The sequence below is a fragment of the Penicillium argentinense genome (genome assembly GCF_028826775.1).
Source record: "Penicillium argentinense strain IBT 30761 chromosome Unknown utg000003l_segment0_segment0, whole genome shotgun sequence".
In the NCBI taxonomy this organism is placed as follows: domain Eukaryota; kingdom Fungi; phylum Ascomycota; class Eurotiomycetes; order Eurotiales; family Aspergillaceae; genus Penicillium; species Penicillium argentinense.
The window spans coordinates 27,019-40,851 of record NW_026622662.1 but is presented as its reverse complement, the minus strand read 5'-3'; the positions used below and the strand labels follow the sequence as shown (position 1 = coordinate 40,851).

At 51.6% G+C, this 13,833-nt stretch overlaps 1 protein-coding gene across 1 annotated transcript; it reads right to left on the bottom strand.

The window, feature by feature from the left end:
• Positions 1 to 4,579: 4,579 nt before the first annotated feature.
• On the bottom strand, positions 4,580 to 8,438 carry N7532_002196 (uncharacterized protein; the record flags this gene model as incomplete). The annotated part of the gene is made up of 3 exons (XM_056614690.1): positions 4,580 to 5,086; positions 5,262 to 5,740; positions 6,593 to 8,438. 3 exons carry the CDS (start codon positions 8,436 to 8,438, stop codon positions 4,580 to 4,582), a joined length of 2,832 nt encoding a protein of 943 aa, XP_056477662.1.
• Positions 8,439 to 13,833: the final 5,395 nt, after the last annotated feature.

Genomic DNA, 13,833 nt, shown 5'->3' with positions numbered 1-13,833 from the left:
GCCTTCGTGACCATCATGCTGGGAATGAAATCAAATGTGGCAACATTTCCTTCAACTTCGGCTCCGAATGCTGCATTGATATCCTGTTTTGAGGCTTGTGTCGCCATAAACGTCGGTCTTTTGGGGTCTCTCGGTCCTTCTGAATCGTCGTCTTCATGATCCGTACTGGCCCGCCTCTTTGATGAATTACGATGGTCCGCATGCGCATCTTTGGGGTTTGATCTGCGCGTCGTTCTCTCCTTTCCTTGGTCCCTCGGTTTAGGGTTCTTCTTGAAACACTGCGGCTCTCTGTGATAGGGTTTTCGACAGAAAAGACAGAAGGGGACATTGTTGATCTCGATCCGGCAAGTTTTCCCATCTGGAGACGGTATGACTTTCTTGTCTTCAAGTCTTCGACTGAGTGTGAAGGCAGGAAGGGCATTTGCATCTGCGGGTTGGTTGCCCAGCTGTCCTTTTCTGTGTTCCTCTTCAATGGCCTTGTTCTCAATGTAGTCGAATGTAGGAGCTGCTTTGGTGATATTTCCGTCCTCATCTCTATCATTGACAATGTCCATTTGCCGAAAGACATGGTCGCGGAAACTCTCATATTCTGGACCTAAGGCATGGAGGAAGAAGAAAGTTCGTTCAATCTCAGAAGTGACACATGCGGGGTCGAGTAAAAGTTTCTCGGCATGGATCTTTCTGATCTCGGCCCCGAGGGCTTGTGCACTCCCACATTTTGCCCGGGTAAGTGACATGTACCTCCTCTGAAGATTCACGTATGTTCCTGAACCTTCCGGCTTAAAGCTTTCTTTGACCGCTTTGATCAGTGACTGGACTCGGGTGATTTCGAAGGCGTTTATCCGCTGAGCCGCATTGTGGGTCAGCTTTGCCGCGATCATTGCCGAGTAGAACGTCTGGCGGTGAGACCATTGCTGCGCCTCCTCTTCTTCCAGAGGTGGGATGGCTTCATCCTTAGCCACAGGAGATATTCGAAGAAACTCCTTGACTTTCTGGTTCCACTGTGACCAGTCGTTGGCATTATCGAGTGTTGGTATGGCATGATAGAATGTGCTCAAGCCTATTTGTTCAAATTTATTCGAATCCATCGTGGTGGTTTTCAGGGCTCTTCGGTGCTAAAGAATTCGGCACTTGACGAGCCACTTGAGTGAATTGAGTGGACAGAAGGCGTGCAGTTTGACAGCTCGGGAGACCGCGCCTCAAGACCGAATAGTTCCAGGCTTGATATCTCGCTGGGCGGACTAGAGCTGATGGAGTGGGAATAATCCGATGAGCCTGGAGTAGGCGTATGCGATGGAGGAATGTATTCACTGTCCGATAGGTCGTATGGTTTGAGGTGATTGCGATACGACTCGAAGAAATGAGGAAAGCGGACGCGGTCAACCATATATCGTGGCTTTCGCTCTTGAAAGGTTGTCGGTCTGTTTGGTCGGAGGTTGTACCGATTTGAGTTATTCCCATTTGAGGTCAACGGTGCATGTCCAATCTCAGTGCTTGTTGAGTTGAGGTGATTTGGACCCTGCTCTGGACTGGAGAACGAAGGTCGAACTTGACGTGGAGAACTGTGTCCTGTGGTATGCCGGGAGTTGGCGATAACAGGCGCAGCAGCGATCGCCCGGCGAGTGCGCTCTTCCAGAGGTAAACGCCTATAGGCCCCGCCGAGTGCGTGTCGGGAAAGTAATGGAAACTTCGCTTTTTGGATTTGCGAGAAGCGCCACTGGCGGATGTATCGAAGATAGCATACCAAGTTGAGCTCTTCTTCAGTCCATCTGTGTCCCTTGTATGATCCTTTCCTTCTCGTCATAGGTCAAAATAGTGGAATGTCCTTTTCCGAGAATGCCAGGGATTTGAGAGGAAATGGATTCCTAGCATGCTACAGAGAGCAGGTCGTTTCTGGTGGCAATGTGATACGTCTGGAGCGGTGTGACGTTTGTAGCGGTGTAAGACGATGTTGTCTGTTGTGAAACATGTCTATAGACCATCATTGGTCTAACGACTTTCTGTAGCGGTGTGGTGGCTTTGTCAGCCTTGTGAGACGATTTCGCACAATTCGTTTGCCTGTTGATCCTCAGAAAAAATGTCTTCTCGGTTGAAGAACTAAATGAGAAATTCCAGTTCAGTCAATATATGTATGAAGCTTTCACTTAAGGGGGAAACTTAGGAGTAGAAAGTATTCTCCAGTTTGAGGTGAGCATTGCCGGGCTCATAACCTGTTGATTTATAGTGATGCTTCAGTGTTCATGTTGTTTAGGGGAGTTGATTGTGTTAGATACAGGTAGACTGGTGAACAGGTATATAGGCATGCACGTGATCCCAGCCCCCATGATTATCCCAGTAACCGTGATATTTCAACAGACAACCCGCCCACGGGTTTGCTGACTAAGACCCAACCCAACCCGTGGGCCGGGTTTTCGTGGGCGGGTTTGGGCCGTGGGCGGGTTTTGGCGAGGCCTAGATCCAACTCTCCCCCTGTGCCAAGGACCCGGAGGGGCCGAGGCACCTGAAAAGATCCCAGAATCCAAGTCATTCTTCACCTTTCCTTCTTTGGGTAAATCCGAAGAACCTCCCCCTGACTGGAGGTTCAGACGGTTAACCAGGTCCTCATGGGTAGCCCTGGGCAAAGCTTTGGTGAAGACATCCGCCAGATTGTCCTTTGTATTGACGCGCTGGGTGTTGATTAGCCCCTCCTCCACCTTTTCACGCACGAAGTGGTGTTTTACGTCGATGTGTTTGGACTTGTTGTGGAATTCCGGGTTTCTTGTAAGCTTCAAGGCCGAGTTGCAGTCGATGTACAGTGGGATTGCGTTGACATATACCCCGGGAATGCGAAGGTCATTAATGAAGTTGCGAATCCACACTGCTTCCTTCGCAGCTTCAGCGGACGCAATATATTCTGCATCCATAGTGGACGTGGCCACAGTCTTTTGTCTTTGAGACGACCAAGATATAGGGCCTCCGGCGAGCGTGAAAACCCACCCAGTCGTTGACTTACGCGAGTCCTCACACCCCGCAAAGTCGCTATCCACAAAACCCATCACCTGAAGACCGTGTTTGTCCGAATAGACAATTCCCTTCGCCGGATCACCTTTCAGGTAGGCGAAGATGCGATCCACGGCGTCCATGTGAGCTTGATTTGGATTGGACGCGTACCGAGCTACGTAACCTGTAGCGAAGGCAATATCTGGCCGTGTCTGATTGCTGCCAAAATTGAGCGATCCGACCTTGGACTGATATCCTTTGCGAAATTTCGAGTCTGCGATGTAGCCGTCTTGCTTCGCGAGCTTGATATTTTTGTCCAGAGGCGTCTTAACTGGGGCAGCGTCTCCGAATCCATATTTTTTGACGATTTGGTCGATGTATTGCTTTTGATGGACGTGGATTTGCCCAGGCTTCTGCTCTATGTGCATGCCCAAATACCAGGAGCATTCGCCCTCGTCGGAAATCGGAAATTGCTTTGCGAATTGAACTTTGAAATCAAGAATTGCCTGAAGGCTTCTGCCCATGACGTTTATGTCGTCCACATGAACTTCCAGCCAGAGCCCGAACTTGTCGTTGATAAAAACACATGGGTCGTAAGCGGACATGCGCCAGCCCCAACCAATCAGAGTGTCCCGGAGCTTTTCGTACCACGCACGAGGTGATTGCTTCAGTCCATAGAGTGCCTTGATGAGAAGCAAGCAGTACCCACCGGGCAACTGTACATCTCTCGGGGCCTTCATGTAGACTGGTTTGTCCAAGGTGCTGTTCAGGAATGCTGTTTTGACATCTGCTTGGTGAATATGCCAATGAAGAATAGCCGCCAATGCAAGCAAGATGCGGGTTGAAGCGGGCTTGACCACGGACGCAAACGTTTCCTCAAAATCAAGACCCTCTTCCTGTTGAAAACCTCTGGCTACCAGCCGAGCCTTATGTCTTGTGACCGTACCATCTGGTCCGTATTTGTCGGTGGTGACCCATCGTGAGGTAATCGGTTTGATCCCTTTCCTGAGAGGAACGATCTTCCATGTGCCTTTTTCTTCATGAGATTTCAGCTCTTCTATCTTAGCCTGATGATACTTTGCACTGGAAGTGTTGTGCGGTTTTAATTGGAGAGCATGTGGAGTACGTTCACTGTATGCAGACAGCCCGAACTTGAAACTTTTGTGGCTATTCTTGGCCACCTGTTGATCAGTACTGACGTTGTTGTCATCGAGGTCGGTGTCGATACTCTCTTGCGTTGCATATGGGGCAAGTTCATTCTTCTCCTGTTGGCCGGTCTCGGATGTTTCTCTCCTAGACTTCCTTCGACCGGTGTGCTTTTCGTAATCCTCCCGAAGCTTTGGCCCGCCCAGGGGTGTCAACTCAAATGGGCGAATCGCCCATGATTCGTATGTCCCGTCAGAGCGTCGGTAGTTGCAATTAGCGACGTGGGGACTAGGTTGTGCTTTGACACATGGGTAACAGGGTTGCTCTCCGTCACAATTCAATTTGCCCTTTCGGCAGCGTATGCATTCTTCGTCGGACGACTCTCCTTCTCCCAATGGGCCTATTGAAGAGAAGCCAATCGGGAGCGGTGAGTCGGGTACGTGGTAGAGTCTCGTCAGCAGACCGTTCTGGGCTCTGTAACTGCATGTTGACTTTCTGTTGATGCACGCCTTACAGGGTCGTCCACGGTCACACTTTTTCCCACTTCCAATCTGAGTTCGGTAACTGCATTGATCGCATGGAGGCAAATCGTCAACGCCCTGTGGTCGACACGATAGACGCTGGAGTAGAGTGTTGCACCTGTTGCACGGGATTTTTCCATCGCAAGCCATGATTTTCGCGGCGCATCTGGAGCATTTCTGGTCACGAGGCACTGGGACGAATCCAAGTTTTTCATATCTTGCCTGTCGCTCAGCTTCTCTCTTTTCTTGACGGGCGGTTGATCTCCTTGCACCGTCCAGGCTCCAGTTACACCGTAGGTTTGACTTTTGACATCCCTCACACTGTTGGATATTAGGGTCAAGAAGAAAACAGCTGCGGCTTGTCTGGAAGCACCTTCGGCATGGCTGCTCCTGCTGTAATCTTCCGATCCGTTTCTGTCTACGGCGGTTCTCAGGGAGTACTAGCCGTTTGGTTCTTTTTGACTGCGGTCTGCATGCTTGGTTGTCCTTTCTGCAGGTTGAACATGGCATCCCATTTTCGGCAGAGTCGCACTTTCGACCATTCCGAAAACAACGGTCGCATTTATCATTATCAGGAAAGAAATTCTTCATATGATTCCCGCCATGCTTTGCGACAAACCGCCAGTAAGCTTGAGAAATAGCTCCATCTTCTGAGTAGTACCATGAGTCATCATTCAAGTCCGACAGATCTGAGGAGGAATCATCCTTGTTGGTGCCACGTAGGTCGTGAGTGGCTCGACGGCTGTTTTTCGGTGCCACTAATGTGTCCTCATCAATCTTGCGTTTGGCCATGCCAGCATAACTGAATCGATTCCAATACTTAGACACCACTCTAGATCCTGACTTTGTTTCGCTGGCCTCATCTTCGTCGTCGGAGTCGTCGACCCCGTCCTCCGATTCGTGCGTCATTTCTGAAATGGGTTGTTCTCCGTCATTCGGAACGTTGCCCTTATTTCGGGCAGCCGTCTGGTTGGTCTGTTCGACAGGAATTTCAGGAGTGTTGATGTGGTGTTCGTCTTCAGAGTGATCACTGCCTGCGTCACTAGAATAGTCGTTTTCATCTTCCGAGGGGATGTTGCTTGAGACCGCAACATCTGGGGTGGAGATTCTATCCTCCAAGCAGGGCGCATTCTGAGGGTCATCCAAACCTTCACCATCTTCGACCCTGGCAACGCCAATTCGATAAACCCTGTGTTTTTCCGGAGAGTAAATGTGATACATCGCCTCACTCTCGCATCCAACAAAGTAGCCCAACCATCCACGAGGGCTGTGTAACTTTTTCATCTCTGCCGTGCTCCTCAGCTCTTGAGGATAGGTAACATATGCCCGGCTCCCCCATATCCGCTCTCTTGTGAGCGCGGGTTTGGTTCCCCTTAAAGCTTCGTATGGTGTTTTTGCGTCCTTTTTGCGCAGAGCACGTGCTGGAGTTCGATTCTTGAGCCACACTGCGTGTTGTATGGCTTCCGGCCAGAGATTCTCGGGGATTCTGGAGTTACGTAAGAGCTCGGTGCCCTTCTCCGCAATGATTTTGGAGACCTGCCCGGAAATGGATACCTCCTGAACCATAGGTGCAGCTTTTTCTCGGATTGTCCGGTTAGTCCTTTCCGCGACTCCATTTTGGTAATGAGCATAGGGCTCGATCGGTTCTCGGGCGATAGAATGAGATTCGCACCACCTGCCGATCGGCCCCCTTTCGAATTCATTGTCAAGGCGACAACACCGGATAGTGATATTGAAAGCGTTCTGGATCAGTTTCACTAGCGATTTGAAAACTTCGAAGAGCTGGTATTTCTTATCGAATCGTGCGCTCCACGTATACCGTGTACAGTCGTCCGTGATGAAGAGGAAATATCTAGTGCCATCAAATCCCTCGATTGGGTATGGTCCCCACACGTCAGCATGCACCATCCATCCCGGTGTTTGGGCATGACGTTTAGCGGGGTCACGGGGAATCTTTACCAGGGCCCTTGTAGTCGCACATATAGGGCAAACGGCCTTGAGCTTTGCCTTGATCTGTTTGGCAGTGATCTCCATTCCGGTGGAGGAATCCAACAAACTTAACATGTTTTGGAATCCAAGATGTCCCAGTCTCCGATGCCATTTCCAAACAGGGTCATCGAAATCCACTGTGGCAGCAATGCCGTCAATTGGGTCATGTCCCTTGGAGAGTCTTGTAGCATCAAGTTGATACAGGCCCTTGCCAAAGATGGCATGTCCGATAGTGTGTCCATGATCATTGATCCATGTCATATAACGATCGTTGTAGACACCAGTTACCTTTGCCTTCTGGACAAACAAGCCGCCCGAGAATAGGTTGCATTTTCCCTGAGGAGCGTAGGCGACCTCTGATAGCGATACTTTAACCGGGAACCCATCAGGGCTCTTAAGAATGAGCTGAACGACTCCTCCACCCTTTATTTCAAGGGTAGTAGATCCATCTGCGGTGCTGATATTTGAATTGAACGAACGGAAAGTATTATCCTTGAACCACTTGATGTCATTGACGATGTGCATATTTGCTCCAGTATCAGCTAGCCATGTGTCTGTGGTACAGAAGGTGCCTGTCAAGAATGCTCCCAAAACCCGCTCTGAGAAACTCAATTTCCTGATTCCTGACCCCCTAGTAGTAGCTCCCCCTAATTCTCGCAATTCGGTGCACAACACAGCACTACGCTTCTGTGGCGAAGAGTCAGCTGAGTTTACGTGAGTTGTGGAGAAGGGAGTCGTACCTAGGGAATCAGCACGGATAGAGACATCTCTGTCGGGGACAGGATCCGTTTTAACGACACCTGCCATGCCGGCTTTCTCGCTCATGGGCTTGTTATCGATGTGGGTAGGCAATCTGTCCTTGAGAGATCGTGGGATTTTCTCGGGGCTCTTGACCCAGCAGGTCTCCTCGGTGTGGCCGGTTTTGCCGCAGTCGGGATAGGTGCATTTCAAGTGGCTTTTATCCGCGCGACTCGGCTTATATCGGCCGCTGTAGCCTCTGTTGCCAGCGTCGACGCTCGTGTCCTTTCTGGCCCTCTCGCGGGCCCTCCTCTCCTCCCTCAGTCGAAGTTGTTGAGCTTCTTCGACGTGTAGGCGCTCATAAAGGTAGTCTAGATCCGGAGGGTCGTCGGGCTTGGTCGAGCGGATCCAGTCATACTTTTCCTTGAAGGCGCGATAGCTGGGAGGAAGGCCATGAAGCAGAGCGGTAGCGAACATATCGTCGGTCATGTCATATTTGACGGTCTTGAGGTCAGCCTTGACCTGGTGAACTTTGTTCGTATAGTCGGTCACAGATAGACAGTCGTCAAGCTTGATCAGACTCAATTGGTTCAACAGGCTGTCACGCGCACGTTCATGAGTGACTGCGTATCGTTTTTTGATGAAGTCGTAGGCTTCCTTGGCGTTGGTGCAATCCTCGATCTCAATCTTGATGCCGTCTGAGACCCAAGTGTCCAGCAATTTGGTAGCGAGCTTCATCTTCTCCCTGGCATTTTTATGTTCATTGTAGTCAATCTGCCATCGGAGGTTGTTGTTGGTAGTAACCAGAATAGCCTGGGCATCATCTGTTTCATCACCGTCGTCAACTGTTGGAGTTGAAATTTTCTTGGTCCGTGTAGAGCGACGAATTTCGGCTTCGCCAGTCTTCGTGAAGTAGTCTTCCTTTCTAGGTTTGGGGGGAACAACTTCTTCACCTGTGAGATATTCAAAGGTATCATTCGCCTTGGCCGCACGCTCGAACTCGCGCTTCCAGCTGATGAAGTTGATTTTGCCCTTGAGCTTGCGGTCGGCCTTGACTTCGTCCATTTCGAAGTTTGTCATGTCTGGTGCTGAGAGCTAATGTCTCGGTCTGGGGTCTGGTTCTGGGTCTGGTTCTGGGTGTGGTCTGGGTCTGGGGTCAGGTGTCTGGGGTCTGGTCACCTGCTTCAATCCAAAGTCTAGAATGGAAAAAAGAGGCTCATAACCAGTTGAGACCCTGAATTGAGGTACCAGTGTGTTAATCATTCTCTAGCTATGCAAGTAAGCGCAGCTATTTGTAGTCACAGTAGCTACCTTCTGCCTAGAGTGGTAGTGGCAGCCTGATAGGCTGCCACTCCAATATGATAATATCTATATGTCACGTGACCTGACCTGGGATCCAACTGCAAAAGCGATATGCAGGCTACAACCACTATATATCTTAATGCACGTACATGTAGAGTGTTCCACTTCCTGATAACGAACTTAGAGCCTCGTCAAGGCCTGTCGTGGCCTAATTGCCGTTCCCATTGTTAGGCTGCTCTCGTGGCGCGCGACTTTGGAACCGCTGTGACGCCTCGGCGAAGTCCAGCACGGCCTTGACCGTCCTGGCTCGCGAGACGGTGTCTGGTTTACCTTTCTCACCTTCTTTAGAGCCTCCCAGCAGACTCGACACGCTGTTGAACGCGTCTCCAACTTCTCTTCTTAATTCCCTTCTCAGTTCCCTCAGACTTGGGCAGTCCACTAGTACGTGGACCACCGTTTCCTGCGCTCCACACGTGCACTGATCGTCATCGCGAAAGCCAAAGGTCTTAGCGTAGGTAGATAACCAGTTGTGGCCTGTGCGCATCTGCATCAACAGGTACGCCCGGTTTCTGGGCAAGTTTCCATATAGCTTTCTAGTGTAGGTCGCCGGTAAGTTGCTGTCTATCTTCCGCAGATGGTACCCTTTAGTGGATGACTTCCATTCTTGTTCCCATTGGGCAGCGATGTTGCCGCGGATGAATGCTCTCTTTCTGGTGAGCAGCGGGCGAAAGGGGTGGGTTTTGCCTGGGTATGCTGCCTCCTTGGCTAGTCGGTCTGCTGCGTCGTTTCCCGGGTTCTCACAATGCCCTGGCACCCATTGAAGACGGAGCATGATTCCCTCCGCTTGAACTTCAGTCGCCGACTGGAGGATTGCGTGGACGATTCGTTGCCCTGATTTGTTTCTCACGCTTTGGATTGCCTGTAGAGCTGACCTGCTATCACATAGGATCGTTGCTGTTGTCTGTTCCTTGTCTGTTGTCCTTGGGCGTTGGTGGGCAATCTTGAACACCACGCTGACCGCATAAAAGATGCCTATCAGTTCCGCGACGTGGACCGACCAGCGGTCCGAGGGTCCCACCTGGACTTGCTCAGACTCGACGATCTCTAGGCTGTTGTTGAGCGCTACGACAGCTGCGCCTAAGTGGCCCTGTCGACCAGAGGCATCTGTGTAGACGACAATATCAGATGTGGTCCGTGCCGTCTCGGCTCTTCCTTCTGCCGTTTCTCGGTCCGTCTCTGTTTCAATCTCTGCGAAAGGTTTTGCCCTCCATGGGGGCAGCGGTCGTGGGTCGATCGTCTCTAGTTCATTTAATCTTTCTAGGCTCATAGTTTTTAACGCTTCCGCTAGTGGGAACCGAGCGGACGACCCAATATTATTCCTGCGTTTTTGGGCACGTGATAGTGCACTCCAAATAGGGTGGTCGCGAGGTAGAGTGAAGAGTCTAGCGATAGTGTTCTGGGCTCGATGGCGGAGACGGAGGTGTGTGGGGAGGACATGTGCTTCAACTTCTAAGGTCGTAGTGGCCACAGTTCTGAACGCTGATAGGGTGTGAATCAGCGAGGTCCTTTGCACTGTGCCCAAGTGTCTAAGGTGAGTCTTGTCTCTTAGTGGATCGTGCCAGACGGTTGATGCATAGTCCATCACCGGTGTGACACAGGCCTGGTGGAGCTGTCGCATCTGTTCTGGGCGTAGATGTCGTAGCCCGCCCAGTGCGATGGCTACTTTAGTTGCGCGTTTGATGGCCTGCTGGACGTGTTCTTTCCATCGTAGGCCCTGGTCGAGGACCACGCCTAGCAGCTTAGCTGTAGGAGACGGTTTGACTGTCTGTCTGTTTATGACTAGTTGACCTTGGAGCTGTTCGCCCCTTTTCCTAGTGAGGTGGATGAGCTCGGTTTTCTCAGCTGCAAAACAGGACCCAGTTCGACGCGCCCATGCTTCGATGCGGGGGATATCTTCAGATTGTATTTTGGCCAGATTCTCCTCAGCTGAGCGGCCTACTCGCCAGCGGAAGTAATCATCAATAAAGGCTGATGCGCCCTCTTGATAGGTGACAGCTTGGTCAACTAGGTCAGCGTTAAAGAACGCAAACAAGATAGGCGAGAGCGGTGATCCTTGTGCCAGGCCTGCGTTCGCTAGTGGTGATGTCTCAGAGCGGTAATCATCGAACCCTATACTGGCGTAGCGGTCGTTCATGAAGCTCGCGATCCACTTCCTTGCTATTCCAGGGATCCTTCTAGCTCGCAGGGCGGCGTCCAGACTCAGTTTTTTGACGCCGTTAAAGGCTCCTTTTAGGTCAAACGAAACGAGAGTAACCACTTTGTGTCTATACCATGCTCGGTCGATCGCATTAGAGAGCACTAACAGGGCCTGTTCTGTGGTTCTTCCCGGTCGCCCACCTAACTGGGTATCTGGGAGCAGACCGTGTTTTTCTGCTAGGTACGATAGTCGTCTAGCCATGACCGCCTCTAGAAGCTTGCCCAGCGTGTTAAGGAGGGAGATAGGGCGGTAGGCTCCCGGTTTCGAGTAGTCTGGTTTCCCGGGTTTCCGTAACACCACTATCTTGGCACAACGCCACTGTTTCGGGTGGTATCCTAGGTTCACTGATGCAGTGAATATACTAGTGATGAATGGTCTCAGGTATTTCCATAGGTGCTTCCACACGAGCATGGGAAGATCATCGTCGCCAGGTGCTGTGGACCCCTTTGCCGCGTTGATTGATCGTTCTATCTCTAGGTCGGTGATTGGTTGCCATGGGAGTTCCAGAGGAGCCGGGGACGACACGTGCTGGTCGGGTGGTAACGTTTCGGGGAAGAAGGCATCTAGGAATGCCTGCGCTTTATCTTCGTTCTCAGCGAGCTCACGGTTGCCGACTTGCAAGGCCGGGACACACCCCCAAGCCTCTCGCGGTTTCATGTAGGTGGCAGCCTTCCACAGCTTCCCTTCTCCGGCCTCATCTAGGAATTGTCTCCAGTGTGCTGCTTTAGTTTTCTCGATAGTCCGGGTCCACTCTCGTCGTTTCTGTTGCATTTCTCGGAAGAGTGTCATAGAGCAGGGGTGGTCTCGCCCGAGCTCACTACAACTCTCTTGCCACTTCCGCCGTAGTTGATTGACCTTAGTTTGCTGTGCCTTAAGGTCCGGTGTGAACCAGCGCTTAGCATACGGGGACGGTCGGAGGGCGGGCGTGAACCGGTTCACGGCTGCCGCTGTCGTTTCTGTGAGTCTTTGGACGGTCTCGTCTAGTGTCGGCCGAGTTTTGATTTCCTTCCACGGTTCCATCTTCCGCGTTACTTCTTCGCCGATCTTGCCCCAGTCTGCACGGTCGTAGGCTTTCCTTGGCTTGGCGATTGGATTGTATTGAGCTTGGAGACTCCACTCTGAGTATGTGGCGCGGTGGTCCGATCCGTAGTTTTCGTGGTAGAGATGGCACTTAATCAGTAGTTCTGGCCTGTTCGTTACAGTCTGGTCGATAGTAGAGCTCCTTCCAGGGTCGTTCAGTGACCAATACGTCGCTGTTCCCCGGGGGAGACAACTGTGTAGACTATGAGTTTGGAAGAAGGTGATCAGTTCGCTTGCATCTTCGATAAGCCTTGGTTGGATGTGGTTGCCGCCCCAGGACGGATGGTGACGGTTGAAATCACCCGAGAGGACGATACTCGTAGACCGTCGGTCGTCCTGTAGGGCAGTTGTGACCGTGTTTTGGATTGCTGTCAGCGCTGGTTCCGCTGACGCGTCGTTAGGCGTGTGTAGCGGGACACATGGGATATACACAGAAAAGAGTAGAATTTGGGAGTCGGCAGTCCAGATCTTAATAGCGGTAATATCGGGGTGATCGCACCGAAGCTGCCGGTGTGAAGAGGTCGAGACTCGCCGGTTGACATAGATTAGGCTGCGGAACCGTACTGCGTCAGCCTCAGACGTCGGGCGGTATAGCCGCCAGCCGCTGTGGTTGACATGTGTTCGGTAAGTGGTGATAGATGGTTCCTGGATTAGGAGCACATCTAGGTTCTGGCTTTGGTGATCGTTGATGAGGGCTTCCATTCTTGGCCCCGACTTCATAATGTTCAACTGTAACACGCGTAGGTTGGTTCTTAACATTGGGAGTTGGGAGTCGCGGGGGTTGAACATTGTCGATCGCCCGTTGGGTGTTCTCCGCTACAATCAAGGCATCGGGCTCTGACACCTGGAGGGCATCGCTGTCGCTCGTGTGGGCCTGCACAATGTCCGCAGCGCGGTGTTTCCTTGCAGGACCACGCCAGGTGTCCGAATCGTTGGCACCGGAAGCATCTCTTTTTCTTAATCTCGCGCCGTTCCACGCTGCCAATGTATCTCTGGCCGACAAGAAGGCCGTTGTTCAGGATGTTTTCGGCCCCTTCTGGGGAGTCGAACCAGATACCTAGCGATGCGAACTTCCCTAACACCTTGTCCTTTTTCTTGAGCCACGCCACTTCTTCGATCCGGAAGCCCTGTCCTCCTAGATCATTTTCTTCCATTATTTTCTCAATAGCCTGCGCGTTTGCGTTTTCTAAATCAAAGTTCTCTGTCGGTGTGCGGTGGACTACCACTTCGAACCGTGGTTTCACCAGTTTCGTATTGTTCCCGAGTTCGTTCAACCACTCGGTGTTGTTGCGGGCCGCGCTAGCGGACGTTTGGTTTTTGAACCGAATAACATATCCGGTCTTAGTGGTGCCAATTCCAGCGACCTCGGCATCTTGCGTGGAGGGCGCGTTTAGTAGCGCCGTACGGATGTGGGTGTTGGCAGACTCGGTGGAGAGGTATCGGCCAAAGGTGTTTCCTTCACTACTGTCGTTATCGTCTGGGTCCACAAACAATCGCTGGGTGCTAATCCGGACACAGTTCTGGTCCTTGTCGGGGCGTCGGTGGTTTGGTTGGGGGTCTAGGTTGCTGCCAGCAGCTGCAACCGTGGCCCAAGATCTGGTCGGGGACGTCGGTGGGACGGCGTTAATTTGTGCCCGTAGAGCTCGGACTTCCTCGAGAAGCTTCTCATTCTAACGGGTAATTCATGGCCAGGACCAGAGCCACCCCAGGGTCGCAGGGATTTGGTCTCGTAGATAGAGGTTAAAGAAGATCTGCTTAATCAGAATCCACACTTGAAACTCCTCCAACACCTCTGGTTGAGCCAAAAGAAGGTAGGGAATT